A 23,582-nucleotide genomic window follows, 5' to 3' on the forward strand; every position below is an offset into this window, starting at 1 on the left:
CAGAGGAGCAGCAAGACAAGGGCACGGATCTAAGCAGCAAATGTGGAGTGGTTCTCCAGTGTTGTTTTCCTTGATTTGAAACCAGCAAGACAAATGTGGGTTAGTCTGGCTGATGGACAGAGAGCTGCTGTAAAAAGGGGAAAGTAATGTGTATGTACCCGAAATAGATGCTATATTGTATAATGTGTTATATGTACCTGCTTTAGAGCACAATTTTGAATATATCCATGTTAGATAGGCAGGGTTATGAAATAGTATTTGCTGGGGAACTATGTACCATTAAGAAAAATGGACAGGTATGTGCACAAGGGGTTAAAAAGGATGGTCTGTATATTCTGGGAATGCAAGAACATAATTGTGCATGGTACTTAAGAATACTCCTACGCATGACAACTATATGCACCTGTTACATAGAAGACTGGGGCATGCAAGTTTTAATGTATTGAAAAAGATGCTGAACATAGCTGAGGGACTGAAGTTAAATAAATGTAATGTATATTTGGATTGTACTGTGTGTAAGGAAGCAAAAGCCAAAATGTATCCTGTAAGTAAGAAAAGTGCAAAAACTACAGTGTATTACAATTTGTTCATGCTGATTTGGTTGGTCCTATAGCACCCTCTTTAGGAGGAGGGAGATATGCCTTAATCATAGTAGATGATTACAGTAGATATGGGTATTGTTATTTACTGAAAGATAAGACCAAAGTACTGCAACAATTCAAAAAAAATGGGTAACACTCATAGAACGACAGCATGGATGTAAGGTGTGGCAGTTGCAAACAGACAGTGGAACAGAGTTTATGTCTGAGAGGTTTCAAAGGTGGTTAAGCAATCTAGGCATACAGCATAGAAAAACAAATCCATATTTGCCTGCTGAGAATGGGGTTGCTGAAAGAAGAAACGGTGTATTACAGACCATGAAAGATGCAGTGCTTGTTGATGTGCTCATGAGTAAAGCTTACTGGGGAGAAGCCATAAAGACAGTGAATTATATAGTTAATAGAATATGGAGTGAGGCAATACAGGAAATGCCATATTTCCTGATGCATAAAAAAACAATTTTAATACATTTTAGAACATTTGGTAGCTATGCCTGGGTACATATTCCAAAAGCTACAAGGAGAAAAGGTCAGAGAACGGCCAGAAAGCTTCGGTTTGTTGGGTATGAGCCAGGAACAAAGGGGTACAGGTTTACAGATGGTACTAAGCGAGTAGTGATCTCCAGATCTGCTAATTTTGCAGAATAGAACAACTGGAATAGAATACATGCAAATCATGATGTGTTTATGCCAATAAGGAGTTCTAATTTGTCGGAAGATGAGACCAAGTCAGATAGAGATGTACAGTGGGGCAAAAAAGTATTTAGTCAGCCACCAATTGTGCAAGTTCTCCCACTTAAAAAGATGAGAGAGGCCTGTAATTGGCATCATAGGTAGACCTCAACTATGAGAGACAAAATGAGAAAACAAATCCAGACAATCACATTGGCTGATTTGGAAAGAATTTATTTGCAAATTAGGGTGGAAAATAAGTATTTGGTCACCTACAAACAAGCAAGATTTCTGGCTCTCACAGACCTGTACCTTCTTCTTTAAAAGGCTCCTCTGTCCTGCACTCATTATCTGTATCAATGGCACCTGTTTGAACTTGTTATCAATATAAAAGACACCTGTCCACAACCTCAAACAGTCACACTCCAAACTCCACTATGGTAAGACCAAAGAGCTGTCGAAGGACACCAGAAACAAAATTGTAGACCTGCACCAGGCTGGGAAGACCGAATCTGCAATAAGCAAGCAGCATGGTGTGAACAAATCAACTGTGGGAGCAATAATTAGAAAATGGAAGACATACAAGACCACTGATAATCTCCCTCGATCTGGGGCTCCACGCAAGATCTCACCCCATGGGGTCAAAATGATCACAAGAACGGTGAGCAAAAATCCCAGGACCACACGGGGGGGGGGGAGCTAGTAAATGACCTGCAGAGAGCTGGGACCAACGTAACAAAGGCTACCATCAGTAACACACTACGCCGCCAGGGACTTAGATCCTGCAGTGCCAGACGTGTCCCCCTGCTTAAGCCACTACATGTCCAGGCCCGTCTGAAGTTTGCTAGAGAGCATTTGGATGATCCAGAAGAGGATTGGGAGAATGTCGTATGGTTAGATGAAACCAAAATAGAACTGTTTGGTAGAAACACAACTTGTCGTGTTTGGAGGAAAGAGAATGCTGAGTTGCATCCAAAGAACACCATACCTACTGTGAAGCATGGGGGTGACAACATCATGCTTTGTGGCTGTTTCTCTGCAAAGGGACCAGGACGACTGATCCGTGTACAGGACAGAATGAATGGGGCCATGTATCGTAAGATTTTGAGTGCAAACCACCTTCCATCAGCAAGGGCATTGAAGATGAAACGTGGCTGGGTCTTTCAACATGACAATGATCCCAAACATACCACCTGGGCAACGAAGAAATGGCTTCGTAAGAAGCATTTCAAGGTCCTGGAGTGGCCTAGCCAGTCTCCAGATCTCAACTCCATAGAAAACCTTAGGAGGGAGTTGAAAGTCTGTGTTGCCCAGCGACAGCCCCAAAACATCACTGCTCTAGATCTGCATGGAGGAATGGGCCAACATACCAGCAACAGTGTGTGCCAACCTTGTGAAGACTTACAGGAAATGTTTGACCTCTGTCATTGCCAACAAAGGATATATAGCAAAGTATTGAGATGAACTTTTGATATTGACCAAATACTTATTTTCCACCATAATTTACAAATAAATTCTTTCCATATCAGCCAATGTGATTGTCTGGATTTGTTTTCTCATTTTGTCTCTTATAGTTGAGGTCTACCTATGATGCCAATTACAGACCTCCCTCATCTTGTTAAGTGGGAGAACTTTCACAATTGGTGGCTGACTAAATACTTTTTTGCCCCACTGTAAAAGAGGATAGAATTTTGATAAAATGTGAAAGCACAGATGACATAGATGTAAAAGAGGAGGAAACAGTGACACAGGAACACACAATACCAAGACGATCTGAGAGAAGTAACAAAGGTGTACTTCCTGAACAGTTTACTGTAAGTGAGATCAGAGCATACAGTGTTAGGTATGAACATCAACAGTACCAGGAAATGTTGGTAATACCCAAGGTAATGTAAATGTGAAAGAAGTAAATATTAATGTAATGTAATGTAATGTAAACATGTAGACATACTGTGAGAGAAACTGTAAAGGAGAAACTGTTATATGAAATATAGTAACAAAATATGTGTGTGTAGGAAAAGTATAAAGTATGTGTAAAAGCATTTGGGTTATCAACTGTACAGCTTTAAATGGGAAGAGTGTCAAGGTACCAGGATTTAATAGCTGCCAGCTGATGAAAGATTGTAAGCTGTAATTTGTAGGCTGATGCAATGGGGAGGACTCATTGCATGGGCACCAGGGGTTCTATATATATAGGTGGTTATTAGAGTGCTTTTCCCTCTCTCATCATGTATCTCATTTTCTCTCCTTGTGTCCGAGCTGTGTGGTAAGGGATTTTTATATCTGCATGTATATGTCTGCATATGTCTGTATATATAAACCACTGTTAATTGTCTTAAGGCTCTGTGTGCTGTGTTATTGCTCCTGGGGTTTATCTTATAATACTATTCACAAATACAGACAGTTTATGAAAGAAAATTTCTTTGTATTTTATTGTCTCTCTTTATTTGCATATTGAGACAAAAAGTTTCTCCTGTTGTATTAACTATTAACAGGACAAATTCTTTTTCTCCCCAAAGGCTCAAAGTGTATGATATATTTTGTTTTAAAGGAGATAAGAAAGAAGAGAACAGTGATACAGAGAATGATTCAGATGAAAATGAAGAAAGAACCCTTGGTGATACTACAGATGTCCTAAATATGGTAATGTATTTACTAGTGAATGGTTGAAGAGGTCTGCAGAAAAACCTGGAAATACACAAAATAGGAAAATGCATTATTTGAATTGTAACAGAACCATTGTGTGCCAGATTTTCTTTCTAACTATACTGGCTCAACTACAGTTCAACAGAAAAAAACCTGGAATGCTTTGACAGTTCCAAATATTGAATAACACAAAACATGACCCAGGTAATTTAAAGTTAAATTTAAAACTAATTAAACTGATAGATATTCTTACAGATTGAAAATAGAAGGCATTGTAATGCTTTGTTTAGGTGTGCCTACTTTTCCAAGAAAGCAGTATTAAGCTGAAAAAATTATCAGAAATGGGATTTCTCCAGGGGTTCAAGCCAGGACAGTTTTACCACTTGATTCACGAGATTTTGTAAGTGATAGTGCCTTATAATTATAGTTACAAAATTCCAAATATGCACACCTGAACTAAAAATGTAGCCGGTCTCTGACCTAGATTGGTAGCAATGTTTATTTTATATCAGGGAAAAAAACATTTTTAAAAAGAGATGTGAAAATTTGCTGCTTAAAATTCAAAATTTCCTGACTTCCGGTGGTGACATCACAGCAGTGCCATGGAAAGATAATGGTCTCCATTCCTAGACCCTGAATATTTCACGTTTGGGGACCCCTCGGGGGTGCAGTGAGCCTGGAGAGCTAAGCGGAATAGAGGGGAAGCCTGGAGGGCAGCAAGGTAAAAGGTGATCACCCGCTGCAACAAAGGAAACCCCTGCCAACCCAACACAAAAGTGTTTGTCTTTGTGTTATGGCGGACCCGAGGCAGTGACGGGCCAGAGAGATTGCGGAAGAGATTGTGGCATTTATTTGGTCAAAATCACAGAACTGCAATGGTGATAATTGACTGTAAAAGTAAGTTATTCAGAAAAGAAGATAACTCCAGCTGAGGGGGGATTTCCCTGAAGAATGAGTGGTGACCCCGCAGGAGGAGCAGTGATTCAGCATACTGAAGTTACCGTAAAAAGTGAATAGAGGAGAAATGACAAAAAATCTTAAAACAAAGAGATCAACAGGAGAAGGAATTGGAGGAAGGAGGAGGGGAGAGAGAGATTTGCTGAGCCTGAGCAACAGGAGAAAAGTGAGAAGGGTGAGGAATGGCGAGTGTGGGCTTCGGCGAACCATGGTGGTGAGAGGGAACTGAGCAGATGAGTATCAGAGATGGAGGTTGGAGGAAGAAATCAGTGTTCCAAAACAATGGATAGAGAGACGAGAGATGCATAGAGATCAAAAGTAAAGCAGAGAGGGAGCAGAGGGACTCGGAGTTAAATAAGGAGGAGGAAGAGGATTAAAGAGGATAAAAACAATATAATAGGATATTAACGGACCAAGGAGGAGAAAGGAGAAACAAATGTCTGGACATTGATTGTAACGCTACCAAGGGATCAGTTATTAATTTATCAAATTAACTAAGAAGATTTAAAGAAATATTTATACATATTTAGCATAAATATAAAGTGGATAAGTAAGTAACCCAGGAACCAACAATCAGAAAATTCACAACTAAACTGTTTATACCTAAAATCATATTACACCAGTAATTATATAGCTATTTATTTATTTACTTATATCTTTACTAATATTTATATTGAAACTTAAATTTATATCTATATTTATAGTTTTATAGATTGATTAACTGACGTACGAATATCTATGCTTATATCTTTAGGTATATCTATATTTATACATACTGATTAACTTATAGATTTATAATGGCATATATCTTGATTAACATATAGAATATATATAGAATATTTATATCTATTATATGTATATCCATATCTACAGTTAACCTTAATTATATACTGAATAACTTGATTAGATTAGATTGATTAAGAGCAGAGATATATATTAATAATATATTAATAGTATTACAAGATACTTGGTAGTATTCTTGGAGTAGAAAGTAAAATCTTGAAAGAAATGACCAGTATTACAATGACAACTCTGAAAAGGGGAAAAAGCTGCATCAAACCCAATGATGATGATGGCCTCTCCATCAAACCAACAATCAATCAAAGGAATGCTAACAACAGAGAAGACCAACACAATGCCAAATATGCAGACCACCTTGTTAATGATCCAGGATACAATGGTAAAGTTACAAGAAACAATGTCAAAAAACCACGGAGAAATGAAAAGTGATATTCAGAAACTGGACGATAAAATGGGTTCAATCCAAGAAGCAATCCAGAAAAATGAACAAAAAATAAAATCAGTGGAAACCAAAATGGAGCAAACGGGAAAAAAAAACCTGGAATTGGTCGACCAAAAGATGACAGCGCTGAACAAGGACTTAGAGGACTCACTAATCCATTTAGAAATGGGCCAGGCAGCTTTCTACCTAAGATTTCAGAACATGACAGAGGCTAAAGAGGAAAACCTAGGACAGAATACTTCCGGAAGGAATGCTTGTCTCTTGGCAGGGCAAAAAGATCAAAATTAATAACTTAGATAAGGCCCAGGAACTATATGATCAATTGATGGGAGCAGAAGAAGAGTATAGTAGCAGGGAGGAGCTGGCGACCGCAAGTCAAGAAGAAGAAGAACAACAACAGGAAGCCAGAGGAAGAGACCGGGAAGAATGAAGTAAAGAAGAGAAAGAACACCAAGAAGAAGGAGGTATTAGAACAAGAACACAAAGAGCTACAAGGACCAACAGGAACCAGAAACTGGTAGATAAATAGAAGAATGAAAGAATTAAAATTACTATCAATTAATGTTAAAGGACTAAATGCATTGGTGAAAAGGAAGCAAATATTTACAAAATTAATCAAACAGGAAGCAGATATTGTATGCCTCCAAGAGGTACACATTAAAAAACAAGATGAAAAATACTTCGAATATAAGAAATTGGGGAAATTATACATAGCACTGGTGGAAAAAAAGAAAAGAGGGTTGACAATGTACATTAAAGTAGGGATAAAAGCAAAAAGAATTACGCAGATCCAAAAGGAAGAACGTTAATGATGGAAGTTATAATAGGGCAAAAAATAATCTTGATGGTAGTTATCTATGCACCTAATAAAAACCAAGGGAAATATTACAAGAAAGTTCATGAAAAGATTATTGAGACAGGTCAAGGGAATGTATGTATTGGGGAGGACTATAATGGGGTAATATATATTAAAAAAGATTATACCAGTGATAAAAAGAATAAGGGAAAAAGGAACATACTACCAAAAACCTTTTTAAGATGACAGAAGAATTGAACCTGACGGATATCCGGAGAAGCTTGCACCCAAAAGAAAATAAATATATGTTTTATTCCAACCCCTACAAATCATGGTCGAGGATCAACATGATATGGATGAACAAGAAGTAGGCAATGGGATAGAGTAGATAGAGATTTCCCTAAATACGTGGGCAGACCATCACCCTCTTTAAATAACATGGAGAGGCCAAAGAAAAAAGGAGAAAAGATGGACATTAAACCCTCAGATTTTAAAGGAGAAGAAATATACACAAAGGATCACAAAAGAATTGGCACTGTTTTTAAAGGAAATAAAAAACAACATACCTCACTATCAAATTTATGGGATACAATGAAAGAATACATAAGAGAGATAATGATAGCATACATGGCAAAGAAAAATAAAGAGAAATCAAGGCAGCATAATATACACTATATTGCCAAAAGTATTTGCTCACCTACCTTTACTCGCATATGAACTTACTGTAAGTGACATCCCATTCCTAATCCATAGGGTTTAATATGACGTTGGTCCACCCTTTGCAGCTATAACAGCTTCAACTCTTCTGTGAAGGCTGTCCACAAGGTTTAGGAGTGTGTTTTGGAAATTTTTGACCATTCTTCCAGAAGCGCATTTGTGAGGTCACACACTGATGTTGGACGAGAAGGCCTGGCTCTCAGTCTCCGCTCTAATTCATCCCAAAGGTGGTCTATTGGGTTGAGGTCAGGACTCTGTGCAGGCCAGTCAAGTTAATCCACACCAGACTCTGTCATCCATGTCTTTATGGACCTTGCTTTGTGCACTGGTGCACAATCATGTTGGAAGAGGAAGGGGCCAGTTCCAAACTCTTCCCAGAAAGTTAGGAGCATGGAATTGTCCAAAATGCCTTGGTATGCTGAAGCATTCAGAGTTCCTTTCACTGGAACTAAGGGGCCAAGCCCAGCTCCTGAAAAACAACCCCACACCATAATCCCCCCTCCACCAACTTTACACTTGGCACAATGCAGTCAGACAAGTACCGTTCTCCTGGCACACACCAAACTCAGACTCGTCCATCAGATTGCCAGATGGAGAAGCGTGATTCGTCACTCCAGAGAACGCATCTCCACTGCTCTAAAGTCCAGTGGCGGCATGCTTTACACCACTGCATCTGACGCTTGCCTTGCACTTGGTGATGTATGGCTTGGATGCAGCTGCTCGGCCATGGAAACCCATTTCATGAAGCTCTCTGCGTACTGTTCTTGAGCTAATCTGAAGGCCACATGACGCTTGGAGGTCTGTAGCGATTGACTCTGCAGAAAGTTGGTGACCTCTTCGCACTATGCACCTTAGCATCCGCTGACCCCGCTCCATCAGTTTACACAGCCTACCACTTCGTGGCTGAGTTGCTGTCGTTCCCAAACACTTCCACGTTCTTATAATACAGCTGACAGTTGACTGTAGAATATTTAGGAGTGAGGAAATTTCATGACTGGATTTGTTGCACAGGTGGCATCCTATCAGAGTTTCACGCTGGAATTCACTGAACTCCTGAGAATGACCCATTCTTTCACACATGTTTGTAAAAACAGTCTGCATGCCTAGGTACTTGATTTTATACACCTGTGGCCATAGAAGTGATTGGAACACCTGATTCTGATTATTTGGTGGGTGAGCGAATACTTTTGACAATGTAGTGTATTAAAGGAAGAAATTGGGAAACTAGAAAACCAACTTCAAAAAAATTCAGGGAATGAACAAACTAAAGAAACATTGACTTTAGCTAAACATAAATTAACTATATTAGAACAAGATGATATTGCAAGAAACCTAAAATTTACCAAACAAAACTTCTTTAAGCATGCCAACAAATGAGTTAGATGGCAAGCTTATAAATTGGAAAAGAAAAAGAGGGAAGGATAATACAGCAGCTATATGATGAAATGGGGAATTTACAAAATAATGAAGAAGAGAAAAGAGGCTCACACAATAAATATTTTGAGAATCTTTATAAAAAGGAAGAAATAGCGAAGGATTATATGAGTAATTATTTGAAGGGCCAGTTGTCACCATTAGTGGAAGAAAAGAGAATAAAGTTAAATAGAGAGATAACGTTAGTAAAACTAAAAGAGGCAATCCAGAAACAAAAGAATAATAAGACCCTGGGGCCAGATGGCCTTGCAGGAGAAATTTGTAAAAGTATGGGTGAATTAATAGAACCGTTACTATTGGAAGTATGTAATGAAGCATTGAACGAAGCAAAGTTACCAGAACCGTGGAGGGAGGCTTCTATCACCTTGATACTGAAAGAGGGTACAGACAAGAATCAAATTTGGAACTATAGGCCAATCTCGCTCCTAAATGCCGACTACAAAATATTTATGAATATTATAGCAGAGAGGTTGAAAAAATTATTAAACAAAAATATACACCCTGATCAGAATGGATTTCTGATCCTACAAGGCAAATAAGAGACAACACAAGAATAGTATTGAATATAGTGGAATACTACGAAGCCCATCCAGAAAAACAAGCGGCACATGTTTTTCTGGATGCCCAAAAGGCCTTTGATAATTTAAATTGGCAATTTATGATCCAACAAATTAAATATGAACTTCAGAGACAAATTTGGAAATATCATGGAAGCTATATGCACTATTCAAAAGTCAAATGTAATATTAAGTGGGGACTCTACAAAAACATTCCAAATAATGAAAGGAGTACGCCAGGGATTTCCATTGTCACCTCTATTCTTTATTCTGACACTAGAAATACTATTAATTAGAATTAGAGTGAACCAAGGGAAAAAAAAGGTTGAGGATCAAAAAGGAGGAGTATAAAGTTCAGTCCTTTGCCAATGACTTGGCATTTTTTATCAAGGAGACATTGGAAATTGGCCTCATCTTATTACAAGAAATAGAAAAATATGGAGAAGTATTGGGACTTAAAATTAATAAAGAAAAGACCAAAATGTTAGTTAAAAATTTAACAATGAATCAGAAAAAAGAATTAAAGGAGGAAATGGGAATACAAATTACTAAGAAGATTAAATATTTAGGAATCTGGTTAACGGCAAGGTGCTCCTCAATAAAAGATGACAATTATATAAAATTATTTCAACAAATAAGGATTTGGAAAGGTGGGGGACACTACAATTATCTCTATTAGAAAGAATAGCGACTATTAAAATGAATATCTTACCCAAACTACTTTAACTATTTCAAACAATCCCTATAAAATTGGATAAGAGGTTTTTTACAGACGTAAACAAAATAACCACAAAATTTGGTCAGGTAGAAAGGCACGGATAAAACTAGCTTCACTTCAGGATAGTAGAAGTAGAGGTGGCTTTGGACTCCTGGCATGGGACCTCTACTACAAGGCAGTGATATTAGTATGGATTAGAGACTGAGTATTAAAAAATGGAAGAATTTTAACATTGGAAGGGCACGATTTACAAAAGGGGTGGCACGCTTTTCTGTGGGATAGGAGAAATAAAGCGCATTTGTATTTTTATAGACACAAAATAAGGGATGTGTTGATACAAACTTGGGAAGACATAAAGAGAAAACACTATATGAAGATCCCCAGGTGGCTATCCACCATGGAAGCAGTGATCTACTCCAATACATTAGATATAGGTAGAATGTTTAGATACAGTGAAATTTTAGATAGCCAAGGGAAACTCAAAAACAACCAGGAGCTAAAAGAACAAGGAATATGTATTGATGTTTGGCCATATTTACAGTTACAATCTAGTTACAAAAAGAATGCAGAAGAATATGGATTTGATATTTAACCACAACAATTACATAAACTGTTGTTAGCCCCAGAGGGAAATTATATAATTACCTACTAAAATTTGATAGGGCAGAGGAGGTTGTAAAAGAACCCATGATTGCCTGGGCCGAAAATTTGGGACATAACATAGAAGTAGAAAATAGGGGGGGGGGGGAATGGAACAAAAATGATACAACCATGAAATCTATAGCTTATAAAGAAAATCAATATAAGATGTTTTACCATTGGCATTTGACACCAGCGAGACTGGCCAAGATGTATCCAAATTTAAACCCAAAATGCTGGAAATGCAGACAAGGACAAGATACCTTCTTTCACTCATGGTGGTCATGCCCTGAAGCGAAAAGGTATTGGCTGAGTATACAGAATTGGCTGCAGGATTTAATTAAATGTCAAATAGAATTCAAACTGGAAATGTTTCTCCTGGGGATAATTTGGGCAAAATACAAAAGAAAGTTAAAGTACTTGTTGTTACACATAATAACGGCGGCAAGGATTGCTTTTTGTGCAATATTGGAAGAAAGATAGTATTCCACCAGAGGGATTAATAATCCCAAAAATATTTGCTTGTGCAGAAAAGGACAAACTCACATTAGAGTTAAAGGGAAAGGATGATTTGGAATACTATGCGGTATGGGAGAAATGGTATAAATGGATAGACAATAGAAATAAGAATTGAAAATGTACATAGGGTTAGAATGTTTGGAAACAATGTATATAATGTATCGAATATTGATTCTAGTTATTAGAATAATGCCACAGATCTATTAAATATGTGATTGAGATATGTAAAGAAAAATGTGTAATAAAAATAAATATTTTTAAAAATCAGAATTTTCTTAGATAAGATTTGGTTAAAACTGTATTTCAGGAACTGAGTACATTTAATATTTAGAATTAGGAAAGCAATGGGTGATACACCTTTCAAAGCTACAGAAAAATTAGGCATTATTTGAGAGGCATAGATTGCTCATATTCTCCTGTTTTAATAATAATGTATTACATTTATACAGTATTCTGCCCTACTGTACAGGGGGTAGGGGAATTGTAGATATGTGAGGTTACAGAATAAATAAATAAAAATTATCCTGGTTTCCAATCACTCTTAGAAAAGTTATATTTTGTGGATGTAAACAAATCAGTCAAAATAGCCATGACTGAGCTAAAACAAAAATAGTCTGGCATTTAGAACTTTTTCTTGCATTTCTCTAATTCTGTTTATTTTCTGATTGTTCAGAAACTGATCTGAGATGTTCCAGTAAAAAAGCAGTTTTCATGCATGTAAACATTAATTATTTGCTTTTATTACTACTGAGATAAAAATGTTTTTCAGACCCATGTGATGAAACTAAATCCCAATGACCAATTGATAGAATTAGCACCGGTTCAAAAACAAAAGGTATTGTCGGATTGTTTATATATTTCATGTGGCTTACTTTTCATGCTTTTGTACCAGTAGATGAAACCTGGAGAACCACTGACCTGCAGATTCAATGCACTCTCAAAGGTTTTAACAACTTGCCCATAGCATTTCAGGTGCAATCCATCTTTCCCATGATCCCTCTCTCCATCTTGCCTTTTTCCATCTTTCTCATCTTTTATCAAGTGTTTAGGAGAAAGTTGGAGAGTGATTGTTTCCCATCTTCTTTGAAAAACAAGAGAACTAATCCATTCTTTCCTGTGTGCAAAAAAGGCTTAAATGACCCTCTTTTCCCTCCCTGTGTGTGTAAGCAATCGTTTTCTCAATCTGATGGATTTACAGGAGATAGGATTTCAGCAGAGGGATCCTACCAATCCCAAAGTTCTGTTCTTTGATTATGCAGATTTGAAATGAATAATTGTTGTACAAAACAAATGATGCACAATTTTGAGTGGCCTCAGAATATTTTTTCTGCATTAACACAGTCAGATTATGTAAATCTTTATTTTCAAAAAGCAGTTTGAGCCACCTACCTTAAACAATTCAAATGATAAAAACAGTTCTATTTTTGAAAATATATATTGTAAGATAAGATAGTATTTTTAATTTTTTTTCCTGCTTACCAGATATTACAATAATAATTTAAGATTATATTAATACTTTAATTTGGCAATAATGTGAGAAAAAAATATTGCAATATTTTTTGCATTGTTTTATTAGCTGAAAATTGCTTTCTTGCTTACCTCAACCAAGAGGTACAAGTCAGTTGCTAGAAGAGGTAGAATGCAATTTGCATAATTTTATGGGGAATAAAAAGCCGTAAACCAAGAGACCCATGATATGTCAATGAAAGGATTAAGATGCTGTGTTTCCAGTTAGTACTGCTAAACTTTAAACTGCCTAGTGCTGAAAGTATTGTTTTACTTAGTTTCATGGAAAGTACTTTTGTACAGGGGCAGAGGATGGGGAGGAGAGTAGGTACACACTAATAACTTTTTTATGAATCTTAAATTATAGATCAGTGTCATAATCTAAGTGATTATTTTACAAACATGGAATTCTCCCATTATTAGAAGCCACCAGTGTTGTATAAAAAGAAATATTGCTGAATAGTAATATTTGCATGCTTTAAATTCAATACAATATTTGCATTCTTTACATGCAATAAAAGTAAGTTCTTTTGTATTCATGCATGCTAGAGAAGTGTAGCTGACAAGTAAGACAAGTATATTTTAAAACTGAAAATCAGAATTGGCAAGTGTATCATGTTAATGTAAATGTAATCTGAAGAATAAACAAGCAGATTGGAATGTCTTATAATACTAAATTTTACAACTATTTTGTAGATTAATGTAACAAATTTAAAGAAGTGTGGAATATATTTACAAGTAGTTCTCCAGTTATGACTGTTTGTTTAACATTTCCCAATTATGATTAAAATGTGCTTCACGGCCCATAAAGTACTGCTGCCATCTTCTATGGAAAATGAGATTTCCTCCTAGCAGGCAGCTCTGAAGGCAAAAGGGCTACTGCCAAAGGGAGAAGAATTCCACTGTTAGGCTGCAGAAACAGAAGTCAAATCCTAAAGATATGAGCTCCATTTTGACAGCCCTTCAAAGGCATTCTCCACACACAGAAGGGAGACAAATTCTTCCAATGGACTGTAGGGAGAGAGCTAGGATCTTGAATTGTTCTACTATCTGAACTGTTTCTCCACACTGCAGGAGTTTGTTTCCCCACTGTGCATGGAAGAGAACAGATCTGGTGGATTGCCTACCAAAACAATTCTCTTCCATCCATGGAGGGGAGACGAACTCTAGCAGGAGTAAAAAATGAAGCTCAAGATCCCAGCTGGCAGCCCACCAGAGCAATTTTCTTCTGTGCATGGATGGAAGCTGAGCTTGGCAGGCAGCTCCTTTACTCCATTTAATGACTCAGGAGATTAAAGTATGCCAGTTTGCAGTCATTCATGAAACAGTCAAATAGGTGACATAGTTAACCATTTTGCTCAACAACTGAACTTCCAGTCCCAATTCTGATTATTAGTTGAGGACCATCTAATATGACATGAAGATTATAGTGATAAAACTAAAAGTATTTGGTGAACAAATATTTCTGTTTGCACAAAAGCACTTACCTTGTCTCCAGGACAGGTCAAATTCTTCATTCCATTATAGTTTCCTTAACCTGATTTACCCTGATATGTTGACTCTGTTAACATGCAGAAGTCTATTATTATAAAGCATAGGAACCTGAAGCAGAGAAAAGAGTGTAAGGGTGTCTAAAGTGGTTCATGCTTTTTTAGATGTTAGTGTTACTGTTTTAACTTTTTGCTTTTGCTATATTTAAGTCTCTTCTCTATTCTTTTATTGTCTGCCATTTTCACCTTCTGATGCCTTTTTATTTGCCCTTACTTCATTCTTAATTCTCTTCTTTCTTTCTTTCTTTTTTTCCCTTGCTTCTCACGTGGATTAGAAGAAAAATAAAAATATGAAACTGACAATTGATGGTAAGGGTGGGTTGAAAGACTCTGATCGTACCCAGTTTCAGGATTGCTTAGAGTCTGACATATCATCTTCTCATTTGGAGTCTTTGGCATCAAAAAGTTTTGAAAAAGGTTCCTGTACCAAAAAAAATAGCTATGATGCTTTTGTGCAGAAAGTTAAGCCTCATAAAAAGTATTCAGGAAATAAATATGAACAGCTTTCTATTATTTCATTGAATTATGATACTCAACAAACTGTAAAAGAAGAATTTAGAGCGACAAAAAAGAAAAATATTGACAAAATAAATTCTGGCGCAACTCAGCAAGAAGTACTACACAGCCATTCTGGTAATGATCAGCTGGAAAAACAACATGAAGATCATCAGAAAAATAAAGTAGAAGCTAAACCTGATCAATATATTATGCAAGATAACAACAATAGTGAAAAACCAAAAGAATATAATCACAAAGGAAGAATTACAGAACAAATAGTAAGAATGCCATCTTCCTTAAGTCAGGTAATGATGAATAATTCAGCAACTTATGTTTTTGAGATGAATCAATTTAATTTTGAAAATGTGACAACTGCTGAAACAAGAATAGAAAACAGAAATAATAAGTGGGAAAGCAATCAAGTTGGTTATAAAGAAAAGAAAAAATTAAATGTTAACAATATGCAAAATGAAAAGAAAAATATGGATGATACATCGGAGAAGGATACCCCAGAAGAAAGTCCACAAAATTACCAAGGCAATGAAGAAGAAGAAGTAAGTGTGCAAGAGGCTGAAAGGGGAGATGGTGAACAAGAAAAAGAAAATGACAGCCAAGAAAAATCTGAAGAACAGGAAGTTGAAAATGAAGCAGGTGAAGGCATGGTGGATGCTACAATAGACACTAAGTGTGATGAAGGAGAAAGTGAAAATCATGAATTACAACCTGAAACAGAAAATGAGCAGAATCTGAAGGAAGAGGAGAACATTCAGATAAGACAAAAGAAAGATGACACCTATAATAAACTGCAAGAGATAGAGGAAACAGACATATATGAGCCAGAAAAAGAAAAAAAACCTAACATCAAGAATGACCAAATTAAGGACAAAGTGAAAAAAATGGAGAATGAAAAAGATAATGAAGAAATGGGAGATGAGAAAGAAAACAGAAAAAATGGAGAAGTAGAAAAGGACAACGAGCAAAATTATGAGGAATGTGAAGATGAAGAGGAAAGTGGTGATGCTATAGTGATAAAGGAGAACAGCATAAAGGAAGAGGAACCTGAAGAACAGGATCAGGAAGAGACTGAAAGAGAGGAAGAAGGACAGAAAAAGCAAGAGGGAGAAATTGAAAGAGAAGTAGATGAAGAAAGTGTGGAATGTGAAGAAGAGGAAGAAGGAGACAGTGAAGAAGTTCAAAATGATCCAGATATTTACGAAGGGGAAGAAGAAGAAAGTGAGGAGGAGGAGGAGGAGGAGAAAGAAGAAGAGGAAGAGGAGAAAGAAGAAGAGGAAGAGGAGAAAGAAGAGGAAAAGGCTGAAGAGGAAGAGGAGAAAGAAGAGGAGGAGAAAGAAGAAGAGGAAGAGGACAAGAATGAGTTGGAGGAGAAAGAAGAGGAGAAAGAAGAGGAGGAATTGGAGGAGGTGGAGGAGGAAGAAGAGAAAAAAGAGGAAGAGGAGGAAGAGAAAGAGGGGGAGGAGGAGGAGAAAGGGGAGGAGGAGGAAGAAGAGGAGGAGGAGGAGGAGGAGGAGGAGGAGGAGGAGGAGGAGGAGGAGGAGGAGGAGGAGGAGGAGGAGGAGGAGGAGGAGGAGGAGGAGGAAGAAATTGTTGAGCATGAAAAGGAAGAAAAAGTAGGCAGAAGTCCCAAAGGTCAAAAACTTCAAGAAAATAATGAAAGGAGAAATCAAAATACAAGCAGCAAAATAAAAAACATTAAAAAAAGAAGATCAGTAAAACAAGCAGTGAATGGATTTCAACACACACACGAGTTTTGGAACAATGTTTTACCACATTACTTGACGCTAAAGTAATCCTGGAGACTAGAAATAATTTTTACATGAAGGTCTTTTTCAGAAAGCTATAGTATAATGTATATACAATACCTGCATTAATGAATGTGTGTGTGTGTGTGTGTGTGTGTATTTGTTTTCGTAGATTTTCACGGATGTAGGTATGCTGGTCTTGTTGTTTTGGGGTCTTTTCCCGTGTAAGATTGAGATTGTCTTGGCAACGTTTCGGCAAGGACCTCGCCAAAATGTTGCCAAGACCAACATATATACTTTCATCAAAATTTGCATTAGTATCTTAAGACTGTGGCCAAAACCTCTGTGAAAAAAAACAAGTAGTAATACAGTCCAGAAACACCATCATTCCTCCAGTTGTTCTGTATTTGTCAGAGTGAGAACAACAAGAATATTCTGAGTAGAATATTTTAAGAACAACATTGATAAAGTGGTTATATTAGAAACAAGAAATTAACCAGAATGACAAGGCTAGAAAGAAACATTTAGAACAGGGGTGTCAAACTCAAGGCCCATAGGTTAGATCCGGCCCATGATATGGTTAGATCTGGCCTGCAGGCCTGCCCTGAAAACAGCAAAGGACCTGCCCCTGGTGCCTTGGCCCAGGCTGACCGGGTGTTGATCTAAAACTTGGTGGTAGCCATCCAGGCCGGAATGCGATCAGCCTAAGATTTGCGGGGCTACCCTGGAGCCAGCAAGGGGCTGTCCCTGCTCCACCCCCGGGTGCATGCTGGAAACAATGGATTCCCCCCAACCCCACCCAGGCCGCCACAGGTGCCCCTCAATGCGAACGACATCGAACAGGGCACACCCACCCCTGCCATGGCCACCCAGTTGGCTGCGAACACCCGGCCACGCCCACCCAGCCCCTCAAGGACAACCACAACCCTGATGTGGCCCTCAATGAAATCAAGTTTGACACCCCTGATTTTAGAAGGAATGGTTGGAGATGTTAGATATGTTTACCAGAGAGAAGGCTGCAGGGTGATGTGACAGCTAGTTTCATTCATCTGAAAGTGTCATGTAGAAAACTTGTCACTTAATGTAGTATAAGAAACAATAGATTTAAATTATAAGAAAGTACATTTTGGTTAGACATCAAGAAAAACTGCAACAGCAAACACTGTTTCGCAAAGGAATGGGGTGGGGATGGACCTTCTCTTTCAATGAAAGTATTTAAAAAGAGTCTGGAAAATCATCTGTTGGTCATGATGCAGTAATGGAATCTTGTTCTGGGCAGTGGTTGGATGAGATAATTTCTTTCCAAACTTTGCGTTCTATGATTCTAAACAATAAAACTACACTACAGGTAGCCCTCAACTTACAACTGTTCATTTAACAATGAATTAACAACAGCCTATGAAAAAGTCTGTTATGGCCTGAATTCGAATTTATGACTGCCACCCTCTTTCTTCACATGATCACAATTTGGACACTTGGCAGCCATCTCCCATTAAGAATCATTTGTAGCACCCCTTAGTCATGTGATCATGATTTGCTATTGGTTAAGCTGGATTCATACTTATGACTTGATTATGACCACGGTGACTTGACTTATGACTGGTAAAAATGGTTGGACATACTTTGTTAGCTTACTGGTTTTTTAAATATATTATTCAGCACGTGGGAACAATATTAGAAATGATATGGTAGCTTTGTAGCTGTTTATCCTACTCATGTGGAAAAAGATTGAGCCCCTACTTTTTACAGATATCTTCCACTGGATAATCTGATACTAGAAATAAAATGATCAGATGTAAGAAAATACAGTAGGTAGGAGACTTGATTGTTTTCCCTCCCTTGCATCATACTATGCAATCAGAAAAGACATAAAATGCACAGGCAGATTGCACAAGTATACTTTGGGCCATTATTGAAATTGGCACCTTCATTTTGCATGTACTCAAATTCAAATTGAGGCTATGCTTTAATAAATGTGTTAATTTACCCATTCAAATGTTATTTTATAATATACAGTTTTGACAATTGTTATGAGTTTATGTGGCCAAACTGCTATTAAGATAAGTCACTTTATGATGCATTACTCCAGTAACTTATAAATTGTTGTATATTTTTAAGTGATTGGAAGAGGTCCAAACAAAGTAATATATCTGTATTTCAGTCTTATGAATATTTGATTATAAACGGGAAATTACTGTAAAGAAAACAAGTTGTATCTCTGTTTTGTTTTTATTAGTATTCTTAGAAAATGTTCAGTTTACCATGTCTTAATATAGTGACTAGAAGTGTTTCCTAGATGTACGCCATTTTATGTTTATTGTTTTTCTACCTTTGTGATAGAAGTTTTGCATAGATTGTAGCAATGATGCTTTTTGCATTCTAGTGGATGGTGATGATGTTATCCATTCAGTCAAGTCTGCTCTTGGCGATTTTATGCACCAGGTCTTTCCATACCTTCCAATCTTGCGCTATTTCTTTCAGTTTTTCTATACTCTGGCTGTTGTCAGCTTTGATGTTTATTGTTAAATAACTTCTTATATTAAGGCACAGGCTCATTTGCTGTATGAAATAAGAATTGTTAGCCACAATTATTTATTCCTCCTTTTTCTCAATATTTTGTAAGAATTGCTAATAATAAAATAGCAAAGAAAGCTCTGATCTGCATTCAAACCAGAGTCTCTTCTGCATAAAATAAATAATTACATCTTTAAATAACTTTTGAGTTTCAGCTGATGCATAATGCATAGTATGAGCAATCAGTAGGCCCCCAATTTTATTTTGTTTGTTAGTACAATAAATACAAGTGGAACTTTATTAAATTTAAGATACTATCATATTAGTATTAGTATGGGTAGTAGTCTACCCATAAAATAGATCATGGCATTTAAATTACCCTTCTGTTTGTTAGAATCAATATATAATATTGCCTTTTGTCATTTGGCAAAATGGAAATCGAATCAAGTAACTTGAGTAAGATTTCGTACAAACCATCTGTTGCAAGAAACAGAAAACTATCCTGAGATGTTGAAAATGTTTGAATGGGCAGGAAAGATTTTGAATTTATGCTTAAATTAAAGAAATATTCTAGGGAAGATCATTACCTGCATCATTAGTGGATCAACTTGAGATGTTTGCTGTGGGAAAAATTGAGACTTCTCTCCAGTTGCTGACATGTCAGAAGGTAACTAAGTTCCTCTAATCTAAGAATGTGAAGTGCAAATATTTTCCGACATCTTTCTCTTACCTTTTATCAAATATTCTATCCTCTCCTTTTTGTAAAAAAAAAAATCTGATTCAGGATAATTGGATTTAAATTGTTAAATAACAAAAGGGGGGGGGATTGAAATAGTTTATTAGTTTAGGTACTCATTCTTATGAATAGAATGAGCACATTTCTAATTTTCCAGGATTATGGAATCTGGAAATGTAATTAAAATTTGAGAAGATGATAAAAAAACTAAAAGGAGGCCTTTTTACAATTAATTGAGGACAAAGATTTGATGCTCACCGTGTGTGAGTGTATGTGAAGATACAATGTCCAATGATTTAGAACGTTTGATTGAAAATTGTTATTTTGTCATTCTCTAGCAGATAAACACCTGGGATAATTTTTCTTTATATATTAGATATTGCAACTAAGCTGCTCCTGTTTTGCAAAGGTTACTTATCAATTAAAATCTTTATTAATTAATATCATTGTCTTTAGTAAAATACTGGAAAAATGACACAATACAGTTATAACTGATTTGTGAAAACAGGGGTATTCAGAAGTAGAATCAATCTTATTGGCAAGTTTATAGAAGATTGGAAAAATGCCTTATAATAATTTTATATATCAAATACCACAGCTTTAGTTTACTCAATGTAAAATAAACTTTAAATAATTAATACACCATTTAATCTCAGTAAAACACTAATTTTAAATCAACATAATATCAACATAAATTGAAATTTTGTTTTTGAAACTTTTCAGAATATTTCTATGCAATATGGAGAAAGTGCTTATGCTAATCAGGATTTCCTATATATAGGAAATTGTCTTTCCAATCAAATCCATGGTATTTTCTAGTGCTCCTGCTTTGGACTCTACAGAACTGTTATGAATACAAGACATTTTTATTAATGCAAAGTTTGTTGGACTTTTTATAATTTTAAGATTTCTCTTCATAGAGATCTTTAAAACTATTTCAATAAGTTTGTTCAGACTGAAGTCATATATCATATCATACAGTATTGAAATGGTAAATGAAAGTATTTATTATAATGATAATTCCCACTAAGTTTAACAAGAAATTACTTCAATTGAATTTTCCTTCTCCTCCCTCTCCCTGTCCCCCTCCCCCCTCCCCTCTGCGTCCTTCCCTTACTCTCTTCCTTCCTCTATCTCCCACTCCTCCCCCCACCCTTGCAGCCCTTGCTTATTTTTCCATTAGTGACCTCGCTCTCATGGTGAAACTTCAGTGCATGAGGAGAAGAGTCTTTTTGTTTATCAACTGATTTATTGCAGGGCCTGGTACTGATTAACACCAAGAAATGTTCAATAGCTCAAGATCACCTAGGTGGCTTCCATGCCTAAAAGAGGATTAGAACATACATTATATTGCCAAAAGTATTCTCTCACCTGCCCTTTACTCGTATATGAACTTACTGTAAGTGACATCCCATTCCTAATCCATAGGGTCCAATATGACGGCGATCCACCCTTTGCAGCTATAACAGCTTCAACTCTTCTGGGAAGGCTGTCCACAAGGTTTAAGAGTGTGTTTATGGGAATTTTTGACCATTCTTCCAGAAGTGCATTTGTGAGGTAACACACTGATGTTGGACGAGTTTACGTGGCCTACCATTTCGTGGCTGAGTTGCTGTCGTTCCCAAACACTTCCACGTTCTTATAATACAGCTGACAGCTGACTGGAATATTTAGGAGCGAGGAAATTTCACAACTGGATTTGTTGTGGCATCCTATCACAGTTGCACGCTGGAATTCACTGAGCTCCTGAGAGCGACCCATTCTTTCACAAATGTTTGTAAAAACAGTCTGCATGCCTAGGTTCTTGATTTTATACACCTGTGGCCATGGAAGTGATTGGAACACCTGATTCTGATTATTTGGATGGGTGAGCGAATACTTTTGGCAATATAGTGTATGTCTCCTCATTCCTAATCCAGCATCTTAACCACTATATCATGTCAGCTGCCAAATGAATTTAATTTATGATTTGCATAATTTAAAAATAGAACTTTTAAACATTACTACATTTTCAATATTTTAATGAAATTGCAAAATGAGATACTTAGAAGTAATCTGCATTCTGGGCGAGAATTAATTTACTTTCTTTTGAGGTCATTGGTTTTGCCAGCTTTCAGTTCAACTGTTCAGAAGTTCATAGAATTTCTTTATAAACAAAATTGTTCTTGTCTTTAAGTATCTTTAAATCACTAAGTGTAAATTACATTATTTGACCTGCAATACTGCAGTGCAACTATATTTATAGAAAGATTTGTTTATTCTGATGTACATCTAATGTCTGTCTTAAAAACATTACAGTTTCAACAGTCATGTGATGAGAAGTGATAGTCATAATACCAAAGAACAAGTAGAACAAGATCAAAAAGAAAAACATCAGCAAAAAAAGAAATGCTATCTGTCTCATTACCCACTTAATGTTAGTTACATTGTTGAATTGCCAATCTTCCCCACCTTTGGGGGTGGGGGAGAGAGAAATGAAGCTCTTATTGTCTCTTTCTAAAAATTCTTTAAATGGCAAAATTCTATTTTGCAGTGTCTGACCAATGTGAAAGTTTGATGTGGCGATAAGAAGCTTTGATTTCATAAACTTAGGAATAAAATGTCTGTCTTCATATCAAAGGATCAAAAAATGTCTGATGAGGAAGCGACTTGTACTAGCAGTGATGATGACCATGAAAAAGTCCATGATGAAAACAAAGATTGTGAAAAAGAAGAGAAAGAACCTGATGCAGCAGAATATTATGAAGATCAAACTCTCGATGAGGAGGAACAAAGCAGTCTATTATGTGAAAATGAAGAAAAGAATCTTACAAATACGGAAACAACAGAGGTAAATATTTTGTTCATTTTCAGTACTGAATTTCTTTGGAATTATAACAGCTACCTTTTGGAAGAATAATATAGACCACAGTGTAGATATTGTTATCCTTTTACTTCATGAGAAGATTCATGATACAAAAGTTGTAATTTGTCTTTAAACAAAATTGCTAATACTTATTTCTAAATCTTCTAACTAATTATTTACTTAGTTGCCTATATTTAAACTTCTATAAACTTCAGCATGAATCTAATTTGTAAGGATTTCTTATCTACAGTCTTATGGGCTTCTATGAACTCTTTTCTCTCTTTCACCATTTATAAATAGGCTTGAATTTCCAACATTGTATAAATTAGTATGGTTAGCTATCCCCACTTTTCACTGTTTGATTATGGATTGTGGAGACACTCTTCAGCCTGAGTTCTAACCACCCTTTAGCCAATGTTTAGCCTAGATTTTCCAGCATATGGTTTTCAATCAATTTAGCATAAACGTGTATGAAAAGGAATACATAACTGTTGTGATAATATTAAAAGTGATAAGGGTGTAGTGTAAAATGGTATAACTGGAAAAATGCTAAAATACATATTTGACTTCCACATAAAATACTGTGCAACTTGCGGATTGTATGAAAATTGTATCTTTAAAGGTTGAAAGAACCCTGTTATTTCCATTTTCAAAGGGAAAGGTAGCTAAAGAGAAT

General features: G+C 36.4%; 1 protein-coding gene across 3 annotated transcripts in view; it reads left to right on the top strand.

Moving 5' to 3' along the window:
- The window catches only part of RPGR (retinitis pigmentosa GTPase regulator), a 108,155-nt gene that overhangs the window by 81,300 nt on the left and 3,273 nt on the right, over window positions 1–23,582 (top strand). Inside the window, exons 12-15 of one of the 3 annotated variants that reach the window (XM_081950050.1) lie at window positions 3,823–3,914; window positions 12,267–12,332; window positions 19,900–19,992; window positions 22,682–22,891. In XM_081950050.1, the coding sequence (XP_081806176.1) occupies window positions 3,823–3,914; window positions 12,267–12,332; window positions 19,900–19,992; window positions 22,682–22,891 (461 nt within the window). The remainder of the gene's footprint in view (window positions 1–3,822; window positions 3,915–12,266; window positions 12,333–19,899; window positions 19,993–22,681; window positions 22,892–23,582) is intronic. The other 2 variants (XM_081950051.1, XM_081950052.1) reach the window with 2 other exon arrangements.

Source organism: Natrix helvetica (assembly GCF_964273705.1).
Source record: "Natrix helvetica genome assembly, chromosome: 4".
NCBI lineage: Eukaryota > Metazoa > Chordata > Lepidosauria > Squamata > Natricidae > Natrix > Natrix helvetica.